Source organism: Notechis scutatus, chromosome 7, assembly GCF_049901735.1.
Source record: "Notechis scutatus isolate UNSWTSFEM ecotype Mainland chromosome 7, rNotScu1.2, whole genome shotgun sequence".
Classification (NCBI taxonomy): Eukaryota; Metazoa; Chordata; class Lepidosauria; order Squamata; family Elapidae; genus Notechis; species Notechis scutatus.
Window position 1 is genome coordinate 763,971 of NC_142015.1, and position 27,979 is coordinate 791,949.

Sequence of the window (27,979 nt, forward strand, 5' to 3'; positions counted from 1 at the left end):
TCCACCTGGAGATGGGTCTCTACCATGGGGACCGTGCAAGAAGTGTCGGCTCACCAGAGTGACCAGGAGGAGACGGAGGCACGGGGGCAACCCGCAGCTAAACCCCCTGGCTCTGCCTGCTGCTTGGGCAGCCCAGTTCCAAACCGGCCAGGGCCCAGTACCAGGTCACGACCCCGGGGGCTGGGGGCTCCTGGTCTCTTAGGTACGTTTGCCACCTGGAGCTGTTTGAAAAATAATAGTAAAGGTGGGGTGTAAATAAACCCACAGACTTTTGCACAATGTCATTTTTTTAATTAAAAAAAAACGAGGCTCAATCACGAGAGATGTAGCCAGCCCTTTGAAGCCGGGAATGCCCACGGGTTGGTGTTGCTAGGCCTGCCCTCCAGTACGGGGTATTATGGGATGGGGACTGAGAGCGAGACCCTCGTGGCCTCGGAAGAGAAGCTCCGCAGCCGCAGCCGGCAGAAAGGCCAGAGAGGAAATCCTAAAGTCCGCTGAGGAGGAGCAAGGCAGCCCTTAGGAAACGGCCAGCCAGGCGGCCTCCTCCTCCTCTTTTCTGCCCCTGGCTGGGTTCACTCATTCCTTTCTCTCCCACCCACAAAGGAAAGTTCAGCAAAGAACTGAAACCCCCTTGACTTATTCAATCCTTCACGATCCAGGAAGTGCCGAAAAGCAGCCCCTCTGCCCAGCCCCTTCCTCTCTCCCGGCTGCGTGGTGGGTCCCAGCACAGAGCGGGCAGCTGTCCTCCCAGCACCACCGAGATCCCTGCTCTCCTCCCATCAGGCAGGGATTATCATTGGGCTGGCCAGCTGAGCCCACGGAACCGGCCCCTCCCTCCCTCCCCTTCCTGCCTGCCTGCCTGCCACCTGCCACGTTTTCTGCAAGGGTCCTAAGCTCCACCCGGCCCCTCTAGGGTGGGGAGGATCAGGCTGGCTCGAGCCCACCCACCCACCCCCAATCTCGGGAAGAGGGAGGGGAAGGGGCTCCGGCCAAGCAACCCACCAGGGCGACTCCTCAGGCCTGGCTACATTCCCCCGTGAAGGCCTTCCTGGCTAGTGGTGACGGTGGCAGTGGTTGAGGTAGTGGCGGCTTTCAGAGGTCCGAGCGCTCCGGCCCAGGGGGGGCCGCCTCCTCCTGGGCCGCCTCCTTCATGTTGGCGTAGGCCACCTCCTGGGCCAGCTGAGAGAGCGGGGGGCGGCCCAGCACCAGGTTCCGCAGGGAGATGCTGGTCATCAGAAGGCTGTGGGCAAAAACCAAATTGGAGACTCTGTCAGGAGGAGGCACACAACAACACAACGCAAGCTGAGCCTGTGTGCGTGCGTGCGTGTGTGTTAAGAGCACAAAAGTGGTTTAAAAAAAGGCACATCCCACAGAAAAGCCTGCTCTGGGGTGGTTGTTTTTTTGCCGATACCTGGACCGGAGAAGACGGTACTGACTAGATTTGCCCCAAGTTGGAGGAATCATGGGAGATTTTCATCCGTTCGTTTACAGGAAAGGAAGAGATCCTGAAACGGTTTATTCTTGGCGTCACGAGGCTGGGAAGTCACTTTCTTGGGGTTTTCCTTTTCTACTGTTCTTTCGTTTTTCTGTCCTCCTGCACCTTTGACTCTTGCTTGATATTTCTCTCTTAAGTCTGTGTTACCTCTGGCAATAATAAAATGGTTCCACGCCGAGCGAAGGCGGGGCCTCCCCTCCCCCTCCGCTCTCACCTCCTGCGGAAGACGAAGTACTTCTTGCTCAGGAAGCGCTGCAGCCGCTCGGCCAGCGTGGCGTTGCGCCGCCTCTGCCGCTCCTCCATGCGCCGCTGCCGATGGAGAAAAGCCTCCACGACCGGGTCTGCCAGCGTGGCGTTTCCCAGAGAGTCCGCCAAGATGGGCTGCAGCTCTGGCGGGAGAGGCTCCGTTTCTGCGCAGAGGGAAGCGGCAGAAACAGAAGGTGAAGCGCCTTCCGAAAACCAGGCAAGGACAAGAACAGACCAGAAGAATAGCAGAGATGGAAGGGACCTTGGAGGTCTTCTAGTCCAACCCCCTGCTTAGGCAGGAAGCTCTATGCCGCTCCCTACAAATGGCTGGTCCAACCTCTTCTTAAAAACCTCCCGTGTTGGAGCAGCCAAAACTTCTGGAGGCCGGTTGTTCCACTGGTTCATGGTTCTCCCAGTCAGGAAATTTCTCCTTAGTTCTAGTTGCTTCTCTCTTTGGTCAGTTTCCGCCCGTTGCTTCTTGTCCTGCCTTGAAATGCTTTGGAGAATAGCTGGACTGCCTCTTCTTTGGGGCAGCCCCTCAAATGTTGGAACACTTCTATCATGTCACCCCCAAGTCCGGGCCCCCAGCTGGCCTGCAGGCTTACCAGTCCCGTTCCGAACTTTCTCCCGCAACTCCTGAAGTTGGGTGAAATTCCGCTCCAGGGCCACCTCGGTCGTGTTGACGTAGAGATACATGTAGCAGGAGGGCTCCCGGGAGATGGTGAAGACGTTGTGGTACTCCCCGGCTGGCAGCTGTGGCCAAGAGAAAAGGGCAGAGGGACTCTGGGTACCTGGGAACAGCCCCCCCCTTCCTGAGGGCCAGGCAGCACTGGCATCTAGGCCGGTTCTCACGCTGGGGAGTGACAGGCCTTCCCAAAGAGCCCAGCTTGCAAGAGAAACTGGCACAGGGCAACTGATGCCAACTGGCCACAGGTGGACTGCATGGGGGGGGGGAGGCTATAGCTAGCCGTGCAGATGTGTCTATATACAGATGTGTGCATCTGCAAACCGTAGGCCCATGCACACAGGCCCAGGCAGGCCCACGTGGACTTAGGATCCCATCATGCTTCTTCCAGCCCTTTGGAGACGTTCACTGGGCAGGACAGAGCAGCCCCCACTCCCTTCCCTCCTCCTCCAGCAAAGCCATTTCATCCGGCTGCGTTGTCATGGTGGATGGTGAAACACAGCACGGTTGAGAGGTTCTTTTCAGAGGCAAGTTGGCTCTTTGGTTTGGCAAAGGCCACACCCGAAGGCCACACCCAGCCTAAAGGGCTGCCTCCTCCTGATGTGGTTTCTCATCGTGTTATGAGGCCCTGTCCAGTGGATGTGGGGCAGGTGGGCTGCCTAACCCCCCCTCCTCTTGGACCAGTGCCTCAAGGGCACAGGCCAAAGTTCTCCCCGCACAGCACCCAGCCAGGGCCTCACCTGGATCTTGTCTCCCTCCTGCAGCGTGTAATTCCTCTGCGAAGCGACAACCTCCACCGTGACTTCCCCTTTCAGCAAATGGAGGCTGGTGTTGCCCAGGTCCTCGCTCACAAAGTTCTCCAGGTGCAGCCCTGCCATGGGATGGGGTGGACAGCCAGAAGGTCAGCAGCAAAGACCACAGAAGCGCCCACAGCTCTTCCCACATCTCAGCCGCTCCCCCAGCGAACGAGAGTTCGCCCGGCTTTGAGCCCCAGCCTGCGACTCCTTTTCGAAGGTCAGCACCACATTAACAAGGCTCCTTCCTTGTTAAATGCTGGAGGCAATAAGGAAGCATGGAGTATCTTTCTTTCTCTAAACTTTGCTGAAGAAACATACGAATAGACTCTAGGTGTGGCTTTTGTTTGCCACTTTTAACTTAGCTGCAGCTTTGGACCGTTTTGTTGTGCTGAAATTTTCTGATTTTTATGAATTCTGATTGGCCAGGAATGGTTGATTGAAAAATCTACTCTTTGGCCACAAGAGGGAGCTATGAACGCGGACTGGACTGGATTGTCAGAGGGGTTTGAAAAATACTTAAATAAAACCCAAAGGTGCTTTTTTCCCCAAGAGGCTTCTGGGTTGTCTGGGTTTTCTTTGAAGACGTTCCGCTTCTCATCCAAGAAGCCCCACTGAAGCAGCAGCCACAGTTTCTGCAGGGCGCAAGCCTTTATCTGAGGCCCTGAGGTCTGTTTCCACCGCAAGGATTCAGCCGGAAGCCTTCGCATCCAAGCCACGCCCACCCCGTGGATTTGGGTTTAAAACGAAGATCCAGTTCTTAAGAGAACAGAAGAAAAAACTCAGTACCTGGGAAATCTGCAATGAAGACAACCTCGGTCTGGTTGTCCAGTGACTTTTCAATCTCTATCAATTTGGTCCTCCAGGGTGACAAATCAATCAGAAGAGGCTTCAACCACGGGGTCTTCTGGAAGGGGGACCAGGGGGCTCGGACAATGTCAGTGTTTGGGTCGAAGAGCCTGGGGAAAACAGGAATGAGAAAAAGGTTACATTCAGGGGACAGTGGACCATGGACCAGTGGAAAGAACCGGTGCATCTGCCTCTTTGCCTGTTCTAAGCCCAGGAAGCTACCGTATTTCCATGTATCATTTTCCTGAATAGATTAGAAGCCACCAATTATGCCAATATGTCAAATCAAACTTTAACATGGTCGTAGGCCACCAGAAAGAGGACGGGATAACTGATAACTGTCAAAAAGCAAAAAATATTAAAACAAAAATTACACACTATATATATATATATATAATGTATGTATGTATGTATGTATGTATGCATGTATATATATATATATATATATATATATATATATATATATATATATATATATATTGTATGTATGTATGTATGTATGCATATATGTATGTATATGTATATATATGTATATGTATATATGTGTGTGTATTAATATTTTGGGGGAAGTATTAATGTTTGTTTTAATATTAAGTGGATGGAGATATATATATATATATATATATATAATTTGTTTTCTTAAGTTTTAGCGGGTACTTACATGTATGGTATTCAGCTTTGTTCAGGTATTTTCCCACGTCATTATAGTTGTGCTTTTAAAGTTGTAGCAATATATATGGGGAGGGGTAAAAGATTAGATAAATACAAAAAACTAATGTTTCTGCTAATATATACTATGGTGCCAGTGGGCCTAACTTTATGTTTTAGACATTATCCAAGATCTGATCTCTGTTCCTTCCTAGAACTGAATGGGAAGCAACTTCTCCATCTCTAGCCAACCCCAACTTCTTCCCATAAGCTGCCCAAATGAGGGGCCTTTTTTCCGTCATCCCAATTTTGCAACTTTTACATTTCCACATGACAAATTCCAAAAAGAACACTCTGCCTGGAAGCCACATTCCTTGAAGATTCTGTCAACTACAACACATGTGGTTGTTGTTGCTGCTGTTTTAAAACAAATCCACGTAATAATTGGCCCGGTCTGCAGAGGGGTGTGACCGCCGGCTGTCTCACTAACCTTTGCTGGAAACGATCGTTGATGGAAACCCAAACATCAAAGTAGATCTCCGGTTCCGAGACGTTGTAGTTGCTCAACAGGTGACTGAGGCAAGTGGCGTACTGCTTCAGCATGTCCGCATGGTCCTTCCAGCGCCGGCTCTGTGTGAAGACCTGCTCCAATATATACAGACCTCAGCTGGAACACAGGTGCGCAGGGGCAGAAGGGAGGGGCGACAGAGGAGGGGGAGAAAGAAAGAAGGACGCAGAGCATTGGATGGGCCATTGGAGCAGAGGCTGGGCGGGGGGCGGGGGGTCAGAACCTCTAAGCCCAAATCAGAAGGGCAACTTCCAAGGCTGATACCAAAGGCAATCAGCGTACTTCACTGGGGTGTTTTGTCCTGGCTGCTAAATAGTCACGGCACATGGAGCAGCTAGAAGGAACAAGAGCCTCAATTATGGGCTGCCCGGTAGAACCTTGTGGGGAGAGTAATAGGACCGTGTCTATTGACTCAGCCTATATTTAGATACAAGTATGTACGCGTTAACCAGCGACATTCTCCTCTGGGATATCCAAATCCTGCTCTTCCTTCAATACGAACGGGCAATGTCTCCAAAACCCAGTGTGTTTCCACCCCCACCCCCAATATGACTTCAAACAGCCATGCGCTATGCTTGAGATCCTAAGCTTTAAAAGGTCTTCCAAGAGTGGAAGGGAGCATAGACCACAACTCTGGGGAGCATCCTTAAAAGAGCGGGGTCAAATTTTCTGGGGTCGAATTGTATCTCGCTAAATGCTTTCCGCTCCTCCTCGATGTAAACATGTCTTTTTCTGGGACTGCACAGCGATAGTCAAGGCCCAGGAAAAGGCGCAGTTTGGTAATCTGAAGCCAGTTTGCGGCTCCTGGTCTGAAGTGCAATATAAGCATAAATAAGCATGAAAATTATAGTCCAGGCTCTGCCAAAGACTCCCTTCCACAGCCCCAATATACATTAAAATAATCCCGTAAGGCTGGCAGAGATTATTGCTCTGGATCTGTCCACTAATACTGTTATAGTCTCAAGGATCCAAATCCCAAGAAATGCCAGAAATTTAACTACCAAGGGTCTTGCAAATGTCTTCATGTCCAGCTTCTCTGGACATCACTAAATCTCTTAACTGGCACAACTGAAGAAGGGCCTTCCAATAATTTGGGAAACTCTGCTTGGGATGCGGCTGGAAAAGACTAGTTTGGAGCCCATTAAATAAAGGGAACGAAGAAGGATTAGCAGGCGTAGAAACAAGGGAAGGAAAATCTTAACAAAGTTGTTCCAATTCTTGGATCCATAATATACGTTTGTTTGGGAAGGAGAGCCTTTGGTTGCCCTAATCCAAGAATACACATAAAATTGTATCAAAAAATCATAACTTCTGCAAGCACCAATGGGAAGGTTTTCCTCTTGAAGTCCACTAAAGAAATTGTCTCTCCAAACACAACCTTGCCTCTTTACTGCTTCTGCATAGACAGTTGTACAGACACCGTCACGCTCATACGACACATGGCTTTTTTTACAAACACACATGCAGCAGGCAACCTGACAGGTGGCAAACTGCTGTACAGCACAGAAGGATCGCTCACACCCGTGTTTGAAGAAGCCACTGTTACTCCAGACTGTATCATTTCAGGGCACATTGAAAAGAGAGAGAGACTGACCCCAGGGTTCAGGTAGCCGATCTCCCCAGTGCGACCATCACGGTAAGTAATCTTCACGTGTTGGTGGGAGCGTGAATGGACCATCATGTCCCACGAGTAGCCATAGAGCCCGTTTGTCCAGTTGTTGTAGCCCTGCAGGGAGAATGGTTGGGGGGAAGAGCTGACTATTCCCAGAATAAGAACCACTTGCTGTTCTTCTCATTCCTTGAACAATCCCCAAGACCCCTGATCTCCCCTCAGACTCTTCCTTGGGGCTGTTTGGGTGAGTAAAACTATACAGAACTGGAGCTCAACCACACAGCCGGGATTCAAGTTTAATCAGTGGCTCTTCCGTGGCTGGACTACTACTATGAGGAGGACACAGAGAAGGTGTTTCTCGGAGGGGCTCCATCTTTTCTGTCGATTGGTGAGCTCCACCTTGTCTGGATCAGAACTATGGAAAACGTCATCAATCAAATACTATCAGGTCTAAACCTTTTGGTTCAGAAACCATTTATGCTTTAAAAAAAATACTTAGGTTCTTTCTCACCTTGGTAATGAAGTGTGAGTAAGGTAGGAAGAACTGCTCCATGATATACAGAATAGTAAAAATGGCACCCAGCTTCTGCCGCAGCCCCAATTTCCTAGCTGCTCCCCTGGGCCTTTGTTGCTCCGTTTCCAGATAAACGCACTCCAGGCTCGGCTGCGGAGGCTTGGTAAGTGGCAGGAACTTTTGGAAGCAGGCAGGCAGCCTGGCAATCAGTCGACGTGGCCAGTCCGGGTAGCAGAAGAGCGGGCTGGTGGCCAGCATGGTGTAAGAAAACATGCCTTTGGGATGAAAAGTTGGAGTATGGTAGAAGGACAGGTGTAGGCTGGTCCCTCAAAAGGCAAATCGCCTGCTCTGCATCCATAAACATCTGCCTGGACACCCAGCAAATACTCAGGTGGGCTCAGGAGAGACTCCTGCTGACATGGAGTCTGGTCACGGGGGCAACCCGGACCGAGATTTATTGAAAACTTTGTTAAATTCATGGCCCCCTTTTCCTCCAGGAGCTTAAGGCATCCCAGGTGGGGTCTCCTTACACTTTATCCCCCAAGACCATCTCTGTGAGGCAGACTGGACTGAGAGGGACTGACTCAAAGACAACCCTCACTGTAGGCGGAACTGAACCGGAGTCTTCTAAATTTTAACCCAGGGCATTCTCATGGTGTTGGCTTTCCTTCAAGCATACGCTAAATCCGTACCAACAAACAATACCCTATCAGATAATCCGCCTTTAACAAAAGCTTGTTTGTCTAGTCTTGGCGAAGGCATCATTATTCATGCCAGGTGTGCAGTTTTTGCAGGCATTAGTTAACCACCCCTCACAAAAACAGACTAGAAGTGAAGTCCGGTCCTAACCCTTTTTAACACAACCTTTATTACTCAACACCCGACTTTTATAAGTTCTCGTGTGGCAGTTAGATCTTGCAGAAGAACTTACCAATATTGAAAATTTGGGAATTCATGCAGTGGAAGTAGGAGACGAAGAAAAGGGCAAAGGGACGGGTAGCATCCAGGAAGAGCAGAAAGCCAGCCGTCAGGTCCAACGCAAGCCCTCCACCGTGCACCACCAATAAACTGGTCAGTTCCTCGGACATCAACAACCTAAGGGACCAGACAGGTGCCTTCATCCAAAGTTGCAATGTCCAGGAGGGAGGAAGAGGAGGGACCCTCCTGCTGCCGCCTCTTCCTGGTTTCCATCACTCACCTGAAAGGGCTGAAGAGCCAATGCCTCCCAAGGGAGCCCATGGAGTAGCCCTCTACCCAGTCAGCATCCAGCTTCTTGATGCCCGCGATGAAATAAACAATGAAGATCTGTTCAGAAACAAAGGCCACAACATGCGACTCCGAGGCAAACGTAGCTGGCAAAAGGCACGGAGCAGCAGCCGGCGACTCCCGTAGCCATAGGAAGCAGCAGACAGGCTGCCATTTCCAAACCAGCTTCCAAGTTTCAACTTCCTGCCAAAATTTCCATGGTCAATTTCACCACTCAAACTTCTTCGGCCACAAATGACCAAAACAAACCTCACAGGAATTTGGAATGTCACACTGAAAGACATTGGGTGGAGAACCAGAACTTAGAATAACTGTATTGCCACTTTGTGAATGTCCACTGAGCAGCATACATTAAAATGAAATTTCATTACACGCAGCTCTCAAAGGGTCACCTCATCCAGTACATAAACAATATACCCACAAATATATGACACAGAGAAACAACAAAGACGGGGCAATGGTAAATTTCATTTCATACTGTCCACATCCACACCTAACCTAAAATTAAATAGTAGCTCCCAATATTTGTAATAATTTACCCATTCTGTCATCTTAAATATTACAACAGGACGGCAACTCTGACAGGGCCTCTGACAAGCCTAAGAACCCAGAATCGTGGGAAGACAGGCCTGGCTCCTTCCCATTCTAGTGGAATCCATCAGACATTAGAGCCGGTGGCTTCCCCATTTCCACATGGCCTCCTGAGACGCTGGTGCCAGCATGCAATGCAGACCAAGCAACACTAGCTGGGTCCTCTTCATTAGCCCCGAAGCAGACCCGTTTGCTCTTAGAGGAAACCAAGATGGAAGATGGCGCAGCTCTGGAGCATACCTGCGTACGAAGAACGGTGTAGTTCCACAAAGGGACGTGAGCATTTCTCTTCCGTGGATGCCAGAGACCATCAATAGACCTGAGGAAAGGAAGCCCATTAGCAAGAATAGGAGTCTGCCCTGGAGGCAGTCTTGAAAAACAACCGATACTTCAGTAATATCCGGAAAAACCTTTGGGTGAATTAACTCAAGAACATCTTGATTCTTGAACATTGTCTCAATAAAGCTGATTCTAAGCAGCCCAGAATAAACATCAGGCACAAAAAATCAGGACCATTCATAAAGTTAAAGAATAGAAGATCTGAATAACATATGCCTATAGACAAGAATCCGGCCAACTAAAGTGCAGCACTAAATTGGTGCCAGATTAAGGGTCAACGAAATTCAGGAAGGGTTGGACTTGGAGCACTTGTAGGAACACAAAAGCTCTAAGCTGATGACATGCTTAACTCTGCCCGCTCCTCTACGTTCATCGCACAGAGTTTACTAACAGTTTTGTTTTACTGAAAGTAAGTATTGGGTTTTAGGTCAAAATTAGAAAACAATACCATTAATTTCCTCGGTCACCCAGAAGATGAAAAACCAGCTTTCTCTGATGGTTTGAAGAGGGTCATCTACAGAATATTAGGATTTCATGCACTTGGTTTACTTGAGCTTCATTTCCAGCTCATGAAAACACAGAACATTGTGAAAGGACGATGTGATCATATGCTGTAAAGGTCTTCAAGGAAGACAGTGCAGATCTTGGGAGGAAGACTATGGTATTAGTTGGTAGCAAGGAAAAGAAAGGACAAGATGAGAATCCAGAAGGGAAGATCCCAACATTCGATCTGTTGCTATAAGCGAGTTCTCAAGGGATGGGAAAAAGCTTCATCTTGGAAAACCAGTTTCCGTTTTCATGTGACAGAATAACAGAGTTAGTTGGAAGGGGTCATGGAGGTCTTCTAATTCAATTCAAGCAGGAGACCCCAGACTATTTCTAGGGTCAAATGGCTGTCCAATTTTTTCTTACAAACCTCCAGTGATGGAACACCCACAACTTCTGAAGGCAAGCCGTCCCACCGGTAAATTGTTTTAAACTGTCAGAAAAAAAATCTCCTTTGTTATGGGTTGCTTCTCTTCTTGATGAGTTTCTATCCGTTGCTACTTGTCTTCTGCTGCTTTGGAAAATAGTTTGATCCCCTCCTCTTTGTGGCAGCCCCCCAAATATCGGAACACTACCATCGGGTCTCCCCTGGTCCTTCTTTTCACTAGACTAGACATACCCAATTCCCGCAAATGTTCTTCGTATGTTTTAGCCTTCAGCTGCCAAACCATTTTTGTTGCTCCTCTCTGCACTCTCACTCACACTGAACATCTTCCTACGTGAACCTCATGTATTTGTTAACAGAGTTGATGAGTTTGGTGAAGGCTTTCACTTCCTGTGTTTGAATCTCGATCCAAGTATTGTCCACATACCTATACCAGTGAATAGGTTGAAGGAGTTTAGGGCTTTGGTTTCTACTTCTTCCACGTAGAGATTGGCCACAGTGGGTGACGCAGGTGACCCCATGGCACAGCCGTCTTCTCTGCAGAAACCTTCACTGTATTTAAAACAGGCAGGGATCGGGTCCAGCATGGCACATATGTGGTTCGCCTAAAGTGATGCTTTGTAGCAGCTGTTTCTTCACTACGGTGGCAGCTTCTGTGGTTGGAATGCAGGCTTTCTGCCGCTGCATGTGACTCTGGCAGACTCCAAGTTGGGGCAAATGTCAACTTTCACTTATGCAACCGGAACGACAGGAAACATGTTTGCTTGGCACAGCCTTGATCTGAAGGGGGGGGAAAGCACCGTGGGCCTTGCCAAAGCCCACAGAGCGCCACGGAGGCTTACCAATAGCGATTCGCATTCATGAACAGCAGCTGGAAGCCCAGGAGGCCGTAGAGATAGGAGTGGTTGTTCCAAGTGGTTTTGTCCAGGAAGAAGATATACCAGTAAGGCAGCAGGAAGAGGAGGCAACTCAGTCGGTAAAAGCAGCCCAGCGTGACGCCCACAGCACCTAAGGGAAGAAGCCGGGGAGGCGAGAGGGGTCGTCCCGAGGCTTTCGGGGGCTCAGGATCAACCAGACAAACTCCGGGCATTTTCTGGGAACACATTTTTCCGCTTGATCTTTAACCCAAATTGGAAAACCTTGGCCTCGTTATCGGTACGGCAAGATTATTTACGTAGCATGCAGCTAACAGAGAAAAACAACCGTCATCTCCTCACCTCCTTATTGTTTTTGTACAAAGAGTCTGGTATACAATAAAAGAACAATCAGTTAATTTACTGCCACATTTGCGTTATAATGTCTAATCCAGCCTGTAGCTACCCTCGTAAGCCCTCCCACAATCCACCCCTTGAGTTGACCAAGGGATATATTTACGCTTGGCCACTCCTCTCTTACGGCTGGCAGCGGGTAGATTTTATTGACGGCATTTGTCTTCTCCCTCTGGCAAGCTGGGAAGTCGGCAGCTTTTCTGGCCTCAGCCGTCTTGATTGCTGGTGGGCTTCAGACTACACTGGAACCAGTAAACCAGAGGCCTCCAAACTGGGCCACTTTAAGACTTGTGGACTTCAACTCTCAGACTTCTCCAGCCAGCTATGCCAAGTTTGGGGACCTCTGTGTTTGTGGAGTTGAAGTCCACAAGTCTGAAAGTGGCCGAGTTTGGAGAGCCCTGCAGTAAATCTTCAACGGCCAGAGCTGCCCAAATTTTCTAGGGTTCTCTAAATACCTTCTTTTTCCCTTATAAAACTGCAGCTCCCTTCATGCGAAGCAATGTTCCCCGCCTTCCCCAGCCCCACCTTGGGTGCCGTTTTTCTCAGGCCTGACTTTTCACTTCCCGCTCTGGAGGAGCCACACAGCAGGGTGGCAGGTGGGGCTTGGCTGCACCCTTCCCCTCTGACCCTGGGCAGCAACAACACGTTGCAACAAGACCCAGCAGGGGAAGAAACAACCCCCAAGTTAGGGGGCTCATCCAGCCCACCCACGTGACCCTCCATCCCTGTGCACAACCCCAGTGTGGTCCTCACCCAACAGCATTATTGTGTAGACAAGGTACATCCAGTCCAGGGGAAGTGGCTCCAGGAAGTTGAAGAGAGGGAAGCGACAAACCTGCAGACCATCCAGGTATTTGTAATCCAGAGAGCTCAACCCTCGCTCTTGGGGGATGTCCAAGGCCATCAGCAGACCTGGGAAAGGAGCAGGGAAAGGGACAGTCAGCAGCAGGAACCACCGCCCAAGTCTAGCTGCAGCAGCTACTCCAAGGATCTGGAACACGGGGCTGATGGTGTCCTTTCCAGAATAGAATAGAAATTAGAATAGAGTAGAGAATAGAACAGAGTAGAGTAGAATAGAGTAGAGTAGAGTAGAGTAGAGAATAGAACAGAGTAGAGTAGAGTAGAGTAGAGTAGAGTAGAGAATAGAACAGAGTAGAGTAGAGTAGAGTAGAGTAGAGTAGAGAATAGAACAGAGTAGAGTAGAGTAGAGTAGAGTAGAATAGAATAGAATAGAACAGAATAGAATAGAATAAACAGAATTGGAAGGGAGCTTGGAGCAGAGGTGGGATTCAGCAGGTTCTGACCAGTTCTGGAGAACTGGTAGCAGAAATTTTGAGTAGGCAAATCCCACCTGACTGGCCCTGCCCCCACCTCTTCTCTGCCTCCCATCGAGTTCCAGCTGATCGGCTGGGTCTCCTTTGGTTGCCCTGCACAGGAGAACGGAGCTGGAAAGCAGGTTAGTGGTGTGGGGTGGGGAGGGGAGGGAAGGGGGATTTTGCAGTATATCCTTCCCCTGCCACGCCCACCAAGCCACGCCCACAGAACCGGTAGTAAAAAAAAATAATGAATCCCACCACTAGCTTGGAGGTCTTCTAGTCCAACCCCCTGCCTAGGCAGGAGGCCCTATACCCTTTCAGACAAATAGTTTTCCAATCTCTTCTTAAAAATGTCCAGTGTTGGAGCATTTACAACCTCTGGAGGCAAGGCGTTCCACTGGTTAATTGTTCTCCCTGTCAGGAAATTCCTCCTGAGTTCTAAGTTGCTTCTCTCCTGGATTTGTTTCCACCCGTTGCTTCTTGCCCTGCCTTCAGGGGCTTTGGAGAATAGATGGAGCCCTTCCTCCTCCTCTCTGGGGCAGCCCCTGGGATATTGGAAGGCTGCTCTCCTGTCTCCCCATGTCCTCCTTTGCATCAGACTAGACGTGCCCAGTTCCTGCAACCGTTCTTCCCGTGTTTTAGCCTCCAGTCCCCTCATCCTCTTCGTCGCTCTTCTCTGCCCTCTTGCCAGAGTCTCTAGAAATGGCTGGATCCCCACAACATTATGAAATCCATACTGTCCCTTTTTTACTCCCTGGCAAAGTGCCTCTTGCGTTTTTCTTCTTCCTTAAGGCCAAGAGAAATGACTGGCTCTGTGCCCGTCTCTCCTGGGTTCTAGTCCAGCCCATTCACCAAACTGGTTCCACACAGACATGCTTACAAATTGAAATGGGAACTCAATGGCCACTGATAATTAGTAAATGCAATCAATATTTTTTAAAAAATCATTTTAAATTATTTGCTTTTTAAAGGGGAATTTGATATTAAAACGAACAAAACGTGTTTTTTTTTAAGGAAAAGGTATTGGGGAAAAAAAACCATTTAGATAATTCTTTTTCTTTCTTACACATACCCCCAGTCTCTCTTCTTTCTTTGAATGTTATTCTGAACTTAAATTTTAGTTACTCATCATTTAAAAATCGGGGGTGGGTGTGGGGGGGAAGGAAATATAGTGAACCACATGGACTCCAAAGCGGGGCTCCAAACTCAACTGTTATGACCATCCCTCTTTGGAAGGAACCTGGGCTGATCCAGAGGAAGTCAACCACAACTGCGAGGCTGGGGAAGACCGCCTGCTCTCCTGGGCACGCAGGGCCAGCCCCCTGGCATGATGGCCAACCCTCACCCCTCATGGGCACAGTTAAGCTGAGGCAGCAAACTTTGCAGGAGTCCTTGTGAGTTGCGAGCTGGAGAGTTTGGATGCCTAATTTTATTATTATATTATTGGGGCAACCTGGTTTTGTGCTCATTAGACTTTTCACTACTTTTTGTCACGCGCACAATTCCCTTGTGTGCACATGCCCCACCTCGGGATCAACATTCAAGCTCACTTTGATCCGAAGTCTTGGCTGAACCTCCCAGGTTTACCCCACACGGAAACCTGGTAAACAACTCCTTGAACCTTCTTCTCGAGAGTTTATCTGACGTGTCAATAAATCAATAGTAGAAATCGTTGTATTGCAAGCATGCACTGCAAACAGACATTGTAACCACAGCAGGATTAAAGGGCACCTAAACGCCACCTCTTGCTTTAGGGCTGAAGCTGGAGGTCACGAAAGCAAAGTCCAGGATGCCAAGGCACGAGCCAAGGGCGGCTGAGATCCCTGGAACCCGCTGGCCCTGAGCCACTTGCCAAGAGCCTTGGCATTGCAGCCACCAAGGCCTTCTTCTGCAGCCTGACCAGGCCCTGCCCGGCCCAAAGGGTGGGTGGGTGGGTGGGCTTCTTCCCGACGGAGCCAAACTCACCAAAGAGGAAGCGAAAGACCCCGAGGGCTGCGGGATCAGTTGGCCGGTTCAGCAAGCAGACGATCCGGTGCCAGCCGGCCAGGTCCCCACATTCAAAGCCCAGGAGGCGCCTGGCCCAGCTGGGGGGAGCCTGGGCCCCCTTCTCCTTCCTGGGCATTTGCGGGAGGCGAGGAGTCGTCGGCCTTTCGGCTTCTGGGGGAGAAAAAGAAGAAGACAGAGGAGGAGCAATGGGGCCTTGGGGAAGAGCCACCCCTGGGGGCCCAGTCCTCTACACCAGGGTCCCCCGAATTTTCCGGCTTTGTGGATGGGGGGAAGAGGGAAGCAACGGTGCAAGCCAGCAAGTGTGGGCAGCCCAGTTTCCAACCCATCACTCCTTCAGGCAGGGGTCTCCAAGCTGGGCCCCTTTAAGCCTGGAGGACTTCAACTCCCAGAATTCCCCAGCCAGCTTTGCTGGCTGGGGAATTCTGGGAGTTGAAGTCCTCCAGGCTTAAAGGGGCCCAGCTTGGAGACCCCTTGCTCCAAGGTAAACCGCATTGCAGGACGCGCCAGATCCCCCCGGCGAAGAAGAGCCAAAGGGAAGCCAACGCCGAGGAATTTGGGGGAGGGGGGGGTTGCGCGGCCTGGAAAGGTGGGCTTGATCGGCGGAAGGCGCCCGGAAGAGCCCCCGCCCAGCCCCTCCTGCGCCTCCGGCCGGGCCGGCTCCTTGCGGCCGAGGCCAGCCCAACGCGCCCCTCCCTCACCTGAGGCGAGCGCGGCGTCGCGGCCCGGCTTCATCCCGGCGGCGGCGGCGGCGGCGGTTCCCGGCGGCCCTCGGAGAGCCACGGCTGCAGTCAGGCCGCCGCGCAGCCCGCACTTCCGGCCGGGCGCTCAGCCCAAGGCCCGGAGGCTTCGCGGGAGGGAAGCGCCCAGCGCGCCCTGCAGGCTCCGCTCGGGAAAGGCGCTGCCGGCCCGAAGAAGCTGCCGAGGGTCGGGCTGCGGCACACCCGGCGCAGTTGCAACTGTATCTCTTCATACGTGACTCTCTGGTGTCACTTTTCTACTTCAATGCAATGCTCACATTTAATATTACGGGAGGTTAAAAGTCTCTGGCGCAATTGGGTAGGATCAATCAATCAGAATAGAACTGGAAGGGACCTTGGAGGTCTTCTAGTCCAACCCCTCGCTCACCCATTTCAGGCAAGAGGCTGTCTGGTCTCTTCTTAAAAGCCTCCAGCTATGGAGCACCCACAACTTTTGAAGGCAGCTTCTGTTCCACTGGTTAACTGTCCAGTTGCTTCTCTCCTTGATTAGATTCAGATTAACAGAGTTGGAAGGGACCTTGTAGGTCATCTAGTCCAACCCCCTGCCCAAGCAGGAGACCCTACACCCTTTCCAACAAATGGCAGTCCAGTCTCCTCTTGAAAGCCTCCAGGGATGAAGCTCCCACAACTTCTGGTCCATCGGTTGATTGCTCTCACTGTCAGAAAGTTTCTCCTTATTTCCAGGTTGAATCTCTCCTCCTTGTTCAGTTTCCATCCCTTGTTTCTTATCCTGCCTTCAGGTACTTTGGAGAATCATTTGACACCCCCCCCCTCTTCTTTGGGGCAGCCCCTCAAATACTGGAAGACTGCTATCATGTCACCCCTAGTTCTTCTTTTCACTAAACTAGCCAGATCCAATTCCTGCAAGCGTTGTATGTGTTTTTGTCTCCATGCCTTAATCATCTTACTTGCTCTTCTTTGCACTTTTCTTTTAACTTTAGCAACCTTTTGAGGTGGGAAGGTCTTGTGCAGTTATTATTCCTGGAGGCTTAAGGCCCAAAACTTTGTCTGATGGCTGCACATTCAGCAATTGTTCAAAATTACAATGGCGATGAAGGAGGGAGACTTAGGACTGGTCCAACTTGCAGCACCTGCTGGGATCACAATCCAGGCCCTTGGCAACCAGCTCACCTTAATGGTGATTAACATGGTTGGTCATTAACACAGGAGCTGGCATGCTGCCCTCTGGAAGTCCACTTCCTTGGATTCTCCATTGAGTATGTTGTCTGTGAAAGTGGACATTAAATCTATGATTTTCCAGGGGGCATCCTATAATTTTGGGGAATTTAAAATCCTTTATAAGGCGAAGAACTTTCTTCAACAGGGCTGTACGGTTGGCTGTATTGTAAGCCATGGTGAGATTTATGAATGCCACTCCTGTGATTTTATTTCAGTTGGAAGCTGTCCTCTATGTCAGGGGTCTCCAACCTGGGAGGTCCCTTCCAACTCTGTTGTTGTTGTTGTTGTTGTTGTTGTTGTTGTTGTTGTTGTTGTTGTTGTTGTTGTTGTTGTTGTTGTTGTTGTTGTTGTTGTTGTTATTATTATTATTATTATTATTATTATTATTATTATTATTATTATTATTATTATTATTATTATTATTATTATTATTATTATTATGTGAGGCTCCACTTCAGACTTCATCACTATGCCAACCTCACTGAATTCGCACTCCAGGCCAAGTCAGATTAGGATGAGCCGCCACAGCATTAAAAATTAAATTAATTAAATTAAAAACATTGTCTGCCGTTGTCCTGAGGGGAGCGCCTTTGCACCGAGGCTTCGCCCGCTCCTCCCTTCCTTCCCCGGGAGGCCTGAAACCGGGGACCCTCCTGGCTCTCGAGGCGGCTTGGATTCCGCCGGATCCTTCCGGGGGTCGAGAGGCGACGGGAGAGGCGTTTGCCTCTGCCCGGCCCGTTTGCCGCCGGGACCGGCCTCCGACAGACGGGCCTCCCTCGGCCGCAGAGGGCGGACCGGAGAGGGTTGGATCCGCCCAGGGCTACCTGCGCGGAGGTGGAGGCGCGGCCGGAGGAGGAAGTAGGACGCGCGGCGAGGGGGCAGCGCCGAGGATCGGGAAGAGGCCGGGGCTCGAGCGGGGACGCCACCACCATGGTAAGCCGCTCTCGGAGGGCTGGCAGGGAGGGAGGAGGAGGGCGCCGCCCGGGCAGAGACCGCCGCCGGCCGCACCTGCCTCGCTGGCGGGGGGAGCAGCGGGGGCACCGCGCCGCCATTGCGCCCGACGCCACCCGGGCGGGGCCGGCTTGGAGGCCGTCGGGGGCCCCGTCGAACGAGGCCGCCTTTCCAGCCTCGCGCTCCGGGCCCCTTGGGAAGGCGCTGGGCGGGGGGACACGGCTGCGCTCGGCGGGCGCCCGGAAGGCCGCCTCGAGAAGGGCGGGTCGGCCCAGGTAGGGAGGCCCAGGTGGCGGCCGAACGGGGAGGGCTCGGGGCGGCTCCCGGGGAGAAGCTCCGTCTTGCTGGATTTCGTGGAAGAATAACGGCCGAAGAGCCCCCCCATCAACTCCGCCCCTCACCACCCCCTTGTCCTCCGACCGGCCCTGCGAGGGCGGTTGCAGGGGGCCACTTTGGCCGGGGCTCCCTCACCCCCGCCCGGCTCCTTGGAACCAGCTGGCTCCCTTCCTTCCCGCTTTCCGCCCGGCTTCCCCATTTCCCTCAGCGCCGGTCGGGTTATGGGCGGAATCAGCTGGGATTCCGACCACGCCCTGCAGGTTCTCCCTGTCCCAGCTGGGCCCCTTGAAGCCTGGAGGCCTTCAACTCCCAGAATCCCCCAGCCAGCAAAGCTAAATAGGCCGACTTCTTCAGTGGTGGAGGAAATAAAACTGTCGATTCAGTGGACGCCAATTATTGTGGAAGGCTGCAACTCAGCTTTAGTGGCCACGAGCCTCCTTGGACTTTAGACTGTCCGTCTTTGATGGCATTGCTGAAACTTCTGTCTTGCTCCTCCAGCTCCGACTCTCAAATTGCATGAACTCTCTTGATAAAGGCTGCCTTCTCGGGAGAGAGCGGGGGATGGAAGTACCAAGGTGCTTGGAGCTTCTTGGTAGTTCCTGCTGCAAATACAGAAGTCCAGGCACCAACAAGCGAAGGTGGCAGCTGAGGATACCCAGCTCCTGCCCACCTGGCAGTCCAAAAGCTTGCAAATGCGAAGAGATAGATAGACACCCCTTCGGCGGGAAGGTAACAGCATTCCATGCTCCTTGGGATAGAGTCATGCTGGCCACGGAAATGTCTTCAGACAGCTCTGGCTCCCTCAGCTAAGAAGCGGAGATGAGCAGGCAGGATTGGACCGGGGAAACTGTTTCCTTTAAGGCAGGGGTGTCCAACCTTGGTAACGTTAAGCCTGGAGGACTTCAACTCCCAGAATTCCCCAGCCAGCTTTGCTGGCTGGGGAATTCTGGGAGTTGAAGTCCTCCAGGCTTAACGTTACCAAGGTTGGACACCCCTGCTTTAAGGTAAAGATAAAGGTTGCCCTCCTTGCGCCTGCGTGCTAGTTGTTTCCGGCTCTAGGGGGCGCTGCTCCTCTCCCTTACAAAGCCAAAGAGCCAGCGCTGTCCAGAGACGTCTCCTCCGTGGTCATGTGGCCGGCAGGACCTTCGAAGGCGCCCAGAACACTGTTCCCTTCCCACCAAAAGCTGCTCCCTATTTTTCTACTTGCATTTTTCACATGCCTTCGAACTGCTAGGTTGGCAGAAGCTGGGACCAGGAACGGGAGCTCACTCCATGACGCTGCGCTGGGGATTTGAACCACCGAATTGCCGACCTTTTCTGATTGACAAGCTCAGCGTCTTAGCCACTGAGCCACCGCATCCCTTACAATTGCCTGAGAAAAGGGCACTTCTGGCCATTGCAACGCATCACACCATACCTTCACCACACCATGAGCATATGGCTGCATTTTGGGTGCTTGGCAACCAGCTTATCTGTATGACCAGTTGCAGCATCCTGCACTCACTTGACAGTGAGGTGCAACAATTTTTTGGCCCATTTTGGCATATTCTTTTTGCCGGTTTCCAGGAAAAAAAAATTACTCATCCAGAAGAATAGATTCAGATTTATGATCTCATGATTCTCTTAATGACTGCCAAAATTGGGTCCAGTCACTTGGTGCCTTGACTTATGATCCCAGTGACCGAAATTCCAGTCCCAGTTGTGGTTGTAAGCCTTAAGGCGGAGGATTCCTCACCTTGTCCTCATCTGCTCCTTCGTGTAACTGTTAATTAGGGGCGGGGAGAGGATCTTGGCCACAGAGGCCTAAATCTCCCTCACCTTATTCTCACTGATCGAAACCTTCCCTGACGAAAGGAGGAGAACCAAGGCAAAACTTCACCCCCTGGCCCTGCAGTCGGTCACTGGCATCGAGCGACTGAAGAAGAGCAAGAAGGGATGATTCCCCAGAGCCACCTGGGGCTGGGGGCTTTGCGCAGATTCATCTGGGGCACCAGTTGTACCTTTTCCTGGACCGGGTGGCCTTGCTCATGGCCACTCATGCCTTGGTCACTTCCTGTTTGGGTTACTGCAATGGCCTCTACATGGACCCTGGAAAAATCCACCCAGAAGGCACAGCTGGTCTGGACTGCTGAGGCTCAGGCAGTGATTGGTACCCCAGGTTTACCCTTGTAGCCCCCCTGTTCTGCCAGCTGCACTGGCTCCCGGTTTCTTCCCAGGTGCACTTCAAGGAGCTGGGTATTACCTTTAAAGCTCTAGGGCCAGGTTACCTGTAGGACATTTACACACCCTGCCAGGTCAGATAGGGTCTGCACCCTCCTGGTCCCTCCTCTTTCTCGGGGCCAGGAAGGCTTCTTCTTCTGTGGCAGCCGGCAGCCCCTGCCCTGTGGAACCCCCTTCCCCTTGAAGTGCTTCAGGCCACTATCCTAACCTTCCCAAAAGGACTCTGAAGACCTGGCTCCCACCCACCCCCCAAGCTCTGGAAAAGAAGGAGGTCGAGGAGAGGATGTTAAAAATCGCAGAATCATGGGGTTGGAAGTCCCACAGGTGCTTTTCCAAGAGGCAACTAGACTTTCTGGTTTTTCTTTGGAGACGTTTCGCTTCTCATCCCAGAAGCTTCTCTGCCCTCTTTCTAGAGTCATGACATCTTTTCTGTATTGTGTGACCAGAACTGGATGCAGGGTTCCAAGTGTGGCCTTATCATCAAAGCATTATAAAGCAGTATTAACACTTCCTGTGATCTTGACTGTGTCCCTCTGTTGATGCAGCCCAGGATTGCATTGGCTCTTTTGGTAGCGGCAGCACATGGCTGGCTCATAGTTCAGTGGCTGGACTTCCATGTCTCTTGCTGCGGTTGAGCCAGGGACCGTCTAGTTTTCCTTTGCAAAAAAGTGTAAAATCTTACTTTTCTCACCACTGAATTAGATTTTGTTGGCCCAGGGTTCAGCTCTGTCCAAATCCTCTGCCAAAGAGAAGGTTCAGGGGTGACATGATAGCAGCCTTCCAATATGTGAGGGGTGGTCAGAGAGAAGAATGGGTTGACGTATTCTTTAGGGCACCAGAGGGCAAGACAAGGTGGAAGCTTGTCAAAGAGAGATTCCACCTAGAGGTAGGGAGAAGTTTTCTGAATGTAAGAGCAATTAATCAATGGGAGAGCAATTGCCTCCTCCCAGGTTGGTGGGTGCTCCATCACTGGAGGTTTTCCAAAATAGACTGGACAACCATTGGACTGAGGTGGTATAAGGTCTTCTGCCTTCAGCAGGGGGTTGGACGAGAACAGTGGTGGCTAAACTTTTTGGGCTTCTGTGCCAAAAATTGTGTGCACACTTGCACGCTCACTCTCGCGTGCCAGCACCCAGAAGGCAATGCACGCCCCCTCGTGTCCCCTATGCGTGTGCGAGCAATCCCCCACCCCCCTGCCGCCTCCGTCCCTGCAGTGCACCTCACAGCTGATTTTTGGCCGGTTTGAGGCCTTTTTCGGCCTCCCAAAGGCTTGAGGAAGGTTTCTGCAGGCTTCTGCAAGCTTTGTAGGCCGAAATCTAGTTCCGTTTCATCACTTCCTGTTTTTCCTAAAATACTGGAAGTAATGAAATGGGGGCTAGCTTTCGGCTTACAAAGCTTGTAGAAGCTTTCCTCAAGCCTTTGGGAAACCGAAAAAGGCCTCAAACTGGTCAAAAATCAGCTGTGAGGCGCACACATGCGCAGTGAGATGAGTTTGCCTGCAGCTCACGTGCCAGCACAAATGGCTCTGTGTGCGACCTGTGGCACCCGTGCCATAGGTTCGCCATCACGGGACTAGAAGACCCCCAAGATCCCTTCCAGCCCTGTGATTCTACAGTGGTATGACTTGACCTCTTGGTCTGGTTTACCTCGTGGAATTGACCTGGATCGGTTTCATATAGAAGCGGCCATTTCATTAAATGTGGGAGAAATGCAAAACTGCTTTTATCTTCCAAAGGATTGTGCTCTCCTCACCTGTTTCACTTAGGTCCATTCCGTCCAGCAAGATCTCCGTTGCAGCCCCGTTGCGATGATGAGGGTACCTGGTTCTGGTTCTGCCTGTATGGCTTGTCCTGCTGGTGGCTGCAGGGAGTCACTCTGCTGGTCCTGGGAGATGCCTGGCATACTTTTCATACCAGAAGGCTGGTATCATTGCAACTGCAACCTGGAGAAAACCTTTTTCTTCCGTGTTCTGATCTCAGACATGGCATGACTGGCTCTGAACAGCTTCCAGGGATATCATATGTAATAACAACCTGAGTTTTCAAGAAGGGCTTCAGAACCGCTCTGCTCTCACCAATTCCGGGATGCATTCAAAACAGGAATTTGAGATTAAGTCTGTAGGTTAGAAGTCTGGATGCAGAATTTATTGAGCGTCTTGCGGGATCTGGTTAAGGAAAATGGAAGGAACTCTCACTGCTCTAAGCAGATCTTGATATTTCCAATAGAGGTTCCAGAATATGCCATTCAACCCCATATAAACTTGAGGGCCATCAAGAGTTACAATACAGTTGTAAAAGCTCAGGTATCTGTATGGAACCCCAAATTAAATCCATCAATTGATTTCTAATTTGCGAGCAAAAATAAGGGATATTCGCCCATTTGTTTTTTCTGTTTTCTTGGTATGTAAAACCAATCCAAAATATTATGGATCAGTTTTGTATTTTTTTCCTTATTTTGTTTTGCTAAAATTTGATAGAAATTTGAATGTTTGCTACTCGTTTTTTGAAGTGTGATGGGAGGCAGCTCTGCCAGCAAAATGAGGGTGGTTTCTGGGCATTTTTGGGGAGATAAAGCCGTTGCGAAACTGCAAATCGAAGCTGAAGACTGCAGCAAAGACCCAGAAACCAGAGAGCAGATCGTTTCCTTGGAACCTCCCTGGATAAGGAGAGGAGAGAGATCATCCATACGTGCTCCAGATGACTGGCTCCTCACAGGGAGCCTGCAGGATAGTGGTTTCCAATGGATTTGAGTGCCAGGAATTGATAGGATGTTGCTTTCAGCTGTGGTGGAGCCTGTTAAAGGAGGGGTCTCACCCACCCCACTTTTCTGTTTACTTGCTTTTAGGACACCGAGGGTCTTTGCTCTGGTCTCTTTCTGGACAGGAGGCTGAACACGAAAGTTTTTATGGAAAAAGATGGGAATTGTTGCATAAAGAAAGTCGTTTGTGGTGGTAGAATAAGAACTGCCTCCAGTTGTAACACAGGAAATAACTAGAGCATTTCTATTAGAAATTGGGACAATGGAAAGAGCAAGTTTGACGGTTGATTTCAGCTTTTTTTTTTTTTTAACAATCTTGCTTTAAGGACCCAATCATGAGAATTACTCTGAAAACAACTGTGTGGAAATTTTGGACAAATTCAGAAGCTGTATCACTGCAACATATTTAAGAACTGAAATATTTATTCAGCTCTTCCACTGGATATTTTTCTGCCTCTTTGACAATGTCCGTAATTCTCGGTGGAATGATGTCTGATAATACAAATTACTGTTGTGCTTTATTAAATATCTCTTATACTTGGTACAATGTGAACAATGAATATTACTGCAGCATCGACTAACCGTGTGATAAAATGTCTTTTGTTCCCTACTGGCCCAAATTTTAGTTTGCAAGTTGTCTTTTTTTAAAATACGTGTTACTCTGAAGGGCGTAATGGTAATCAATGCTATAATGACAGTATACAGTATACATCAAATAATTTGGGTTATTAAATAATGGATTTTTGTTAAAGATAATTCGGGCTGGTGTATGAGAAGCAGAAGTGGTCATGAGGAGCACCATTGGGGCTTCATTAAACTAGTGAATGGTCAGCCAAGTGGCCAGATGCCATTTAAGTAGAGGTAAAGGGGTGCATATTGGAATAAAAAAATTCAAATTTGCAGCTTTAAGACTTGTGGACTTCAACTCCCAGAATTCCTCCTCCAGTCATGTTAGCTCAGGAATTATGGGATTTGAAGTCCACAAGTCTTAAACTTGCCAAGTTTGAAGACCCTTGGTGTCTCCTGCTTGGGCAGGGGGGATTGAACTAGATGACCTACAAGGTCCCTTCCAACTCTGTTAATCTGTAAGATCTGCACCTACTCATTGGAAGATATTTTTTGTTGTGGTTGGACAATGGTACATTCCTGCTTTGCCCGAAACTCTCGGCTCTGGTATTCCCATAGAGATGGAGGTAGCACGGGGAAGGAGAAAGGAACTGAGGGGGTAGCATCTTTCCCTTCCTTCCACCTGCCAAAACCTTGTTCTTTCTTTCTCTCTAGGAAGGAGGCAGTGGAAGTGGCCCAGGGATGGCCAATGACCAGGTGAAGAACCTCCAGAATGAAGTTGAGGGTGTCAAAAACATCATGACCCAGAATGTGGAGCGGATTCTAGCAAGGGGCGAGAACCTCGACCACCTGCGCAACAAGACGGAGGACCTGGAAGCAACGGTGGGCTTTCCTACTCGGTGTGGGGAGGTGGGAGTAAGCAGGCACCCAGGTTTCACTTCGAGGTCCAAGAGTGAGGGGGGAGCTTCTTCTCAAGTACGGGTCCAGCAGCCAGGGTTGAGCAAAGGACTAAACCCATTTCTATAGAGCAAGGGTCTCCAACCTTGGCCCCTGTAAGACTTGTGGACTTCAACTCCCAGAATTCCTCAGCCAGCCATGAATGATAGAGTTGGAAGAGACCAGAAGGGTCCTTTAAGTCAGGGGTGACCAAGGTTGGAGACCCCTGCTATGGAGAGCAGAATGTTGATTATATAACATAACCTTGTCTATTCTTCTTGTTACATAATTGTTGACTCACCCAGTATCATGTATCAGTTAGGAATGGCAATCTTAGAGGAAGGAGGGAGGGAAGGAGTCACTCAAACCGCGTCAAAGGCAAGCGGGCATTTCTAGGTTTTTCTGTGCGGTTTGCAGGGCATTCGCTCTCTTGCTTGAGGGGAGGAAAGCGGCCCAGGAGAAGCCACAGCTGCATCCGTGGTCAGGCTGGAACTGGTAAAGCCCCGAGGATCTAGAGGAACCTTTTGTCTTCTTTGGGCTATTTAGTATTCTCTGAACTGAGTAGATGAGATACGGGCTTGGGGATAAAAATCCATCCAGGTCAGGTGAAATAACCTATAGGGCAGGGGTGTCCAACCTTGGCAACTTTAAGACTTGTGGACTTCAACTCCCAGAATTCCTCAGCCAGCAAAGCTGGCTGAGGAATTCTGGGAGTTGAAGTCCACAAGTCTTAAAGTTGCCAAGGTTGGACACCCCTGCTATAGGGGGAGGAGTGGGTTCCCCCTGCAGCAGCTCAGATTATCTCTATGGAGAAGGAAGCGTTCGAACGTCTTTGTTCCACGTGTAAGTTTTCTGCTGTCCATGAAGCAAATGGTCCCATGTGGAACTCCTGGGATGTCACTTGGCAGGAAAAAGATGGCTAGTTATGGCACAGGCTCATTTTGCGCCAGATATTCCTGCAAAGCATACCGAACACACCGCCCCACCAAAGCATCCCTGAGAGAGAGAAAATGTACTGGATCAGGAATATGGATCCCTGCTAAAAACTAATGGAAATTAAGGCCTGAATTGCGTGTAAATGGCTGTCCAGTCTCTTCTTGAAAAGTGATGGGGCACCACAACCCCTGGAGACGAGCCTTTCCACCGCTCGTTCTCCTAAGCCTTCTGTTTGTGAGGCTAAAGCTGGACGGAGCTCCTGTTTGAACAAACCAGCTTGGTTTGCACGTTATATTTAAGCTTCATTACTGAACCAGTCCATTTTGTGGGTTCACATATTATATTGAAAGGGCTTTATCTGCACACTATATTCAGACAGACGTAATCAAAATTAATATCTTGCATAAATGCAGGCAGGAGACCCTGAATTGGACATGGTTGATTGCGTGGCATGAACACAGACCGTTTTGCTCCTGGGCTAATAAAATTTCCTTTTTAAAGATGGTAACTCCACCTTCTTACAGTGGCCTGGTGGGCATGCAGAAGTCACCCTGCATGCTCACCAAGCATGTAAAGGTTGGGTAAGACTTGGAATTCTTATTCTTTTTTCTCTGCACCTTCTAGTTTTATATTTTTAGTTTGTATTTTTTTACTCTGATAGTAGTAATTTTAATAAAAAAAGAAGGCACCTGCCAATCTATTTGCAACTGAAGCCTTCCCCCCCACACACACACACCCCGCCTCCCCGGGTTCAGGGAGGGAAGCACCTTGCAACAAACCCTTTGTAAGTGATGTGCATCTTTTTTTACGCAGTCAGAACACTTCAAGACAACCTCACAAAAAGTGGCCCGGAAGTACTGGTGGAAGAACATGAAGATGATTGCAATCATCTGCGTCATTGCTGCCATCATCCTTATTCTCATCATCCTGCTGGCCACCGGGGTCATCCCGTCTTAAGTTCCTTTCCCACCACTGGACTTTCCCCACTCATCATTCCCACGTTTTTTTGTTTTGTTTTTAATTTTGCCCCCATTATCTCCTCCCTTAATAGCTGGAATCCGTCACTGAATCACGAGGCCCTTGGCCAGAGGTCGTGATCGAGAGATTCCAGTTGCTTCCCTGCCACACCTGCCTGTCCCCACAAACCTCCCTCCCACGTCAGGACCAAAAGGCTCTCTCAGCTGTACGTGTGAACGCAGCCCCAGGAGGCAGGGACTCTTTCGGCTAGATCAGCGGTGGCGAACCTTTTCACCACCGAGTGCCCAAACTGGAATCCATGTGCATGCGTCGGACCAGCTGGCTGGTGCATGCCTGCCTGCCTGTTTGCTGGCTGTTTTGGGGGCTCGTTTCAGGCTGTTTTGGTCTGAAAAACAGCCTGTTCTTTGGCCATTTGTCAGGCCATTTTGGGGGCATTTTCAGGCCATTTTCCAGCATTCTGGCACCCACCAAGACCAGCTGGCTGGAGCACACGTCTGCCCCAGAAACCAGAAGAGCAGCTGGCGATGGTGTGCGTGCCCACGGAGAGGGCTCTGCATGCCACCTCTGGTACGCTTGCCATAGGTTCGCCCTCATGGTGCTAGATGATTCCCTTCCCAGCAGAACATGGTAAAATTCTGATTCTGCAAGTGCCTCAGCCGCTGCTGGGAACAGACCTTGCCAGCCTTCTCGGTTCCAAACGAATCTGGCCAAATTCCTGGAACGGGCAGTGGAGCTTCCCCAGGAAGGATCCCAACCTTATGCGGCCACTCTGGGTGTTCCTTCCCTTCCAGGAAGCCTCATCCTCGGATCTCCTCGCTTTGTGTGTACTTTTCGTCATCCCAGATGGAGAAGGGAATGACTGAAACTCAACTGGCCATAAAGATGTTTTTGAAATATTGTTTTAAATGAAAAATGAAGACGCAAGTCCAGTTCAGGTTCTCTTAAACGTTGACTTCTCTCTTGGGAAAGTTAGCTCCTCAAGATGTCAGCTCCCAAGGCCCCGACTCCTCCAATTGGGACCCCCGAGGGGCACCGAGAGGTTTTGCCCCTCTGATCATTCCCTTTGATTGGCATGTAGTCTTCCTTCGGCTACAGCCTTTTCTGATCTAGAGCCTCTGATCTTTGAGGAATTTCTAAGAGATGTTTATTCACTTTTGCATATTTGATTTACTAACTGTAATAAAAGTATTTATAAATCATTGGCTGCTGCACGGATCTGTTTAGAAGGAAGC

At 50.1% G+C, this 27,979-nt stretch overlaps 2 protein-coding genes across 4 annotated transcripts; one reads left to right on the plus strand and one right to left on the minus strand.

Annotated features, from left to right (window-relative positions):
- Positions 1 to 269: 269 nt before the first annotated feature.
- On the minus strand, positions 270 to 15,936 carry GGCX (gamma-glutamyl carboxylase). Of its 2 annotated transcripts, XM_087969566.1 has the most exons (15): positions 15,828 to 15,936; positions 15,088 to 15,279; positions 12,560 to 12,718; positions 11,381 to 11,546; positions 9,509 to 9,587; positions 8,610 to 8,716; positions 8,343 to 8,506; positions 7,409 to 7,686; positions 6,880 to 7,011; positions 5,208 to 5,359; positions 4,010 to 4,179; positions 3,167 to 3,297; positions 2,347 to 2,494; positions 1,710 to 1,905; positions 270 to 1,240 (listed from the first exon to the last, which is right to left on the minus strand). In XM_087969566.1, the coding sequence occupies exons 1-15, from the start codon at positions 15,859 to 15,861 to the stop codon at positions 1,093 to 1,095; spliced, it is 2,256 nt and encodes a 751-aa protein (XP_087825692.1). In that variant the 5' UTR covers positions 15,862 to 15,936; the 3' UTR covers positions 270 to 1,092. The 2 variants fall into 2 exon arrangements, with proteins under 2 accessions (XP_087825692.1, XP_087825694.1); XM_087969568.1 differs by lacking the exons at positions 15,088 to 15,279; positions 15,828 to 15,936 and adding an exon at positions 13,496 to 13,820.
- On the plus strand, positions 15,836 to 27,946 carry VAMP8 (vesicle associated membrane protein 8). Of its 2 annotated transcripts, none has more exons than XM_087969575.1 (3): positions 15,836 to 16,185; positions 24,612 to 24,779; positions 26,583 to 27,946. In XM_087969575.1, the coding sequence occupies exons 1-3, from the start codon at positions 16,132 to 16,134 to the stop codon at positions 26,724 to 26,726; spliced, it is 366 nt and encodes a 121-aa protein (XP_087825701.1). In that variant the 5' UTR covers positions 15,836 to 16,131; the 3' UTR covers positions 26,727 to 27,946. The 2 variants fall into 2 exon arrangements, with proteins under 2 accessions (XP_087825701.1, XP_087825702.1); XM_087969576.1 differs by lacking the exon at positions 15,836 to 16,185 and adding an exon at positions 17,897 to 17,999.
- Positions 27,947 to 27,979: the final 33 nt, after the last annotated feature.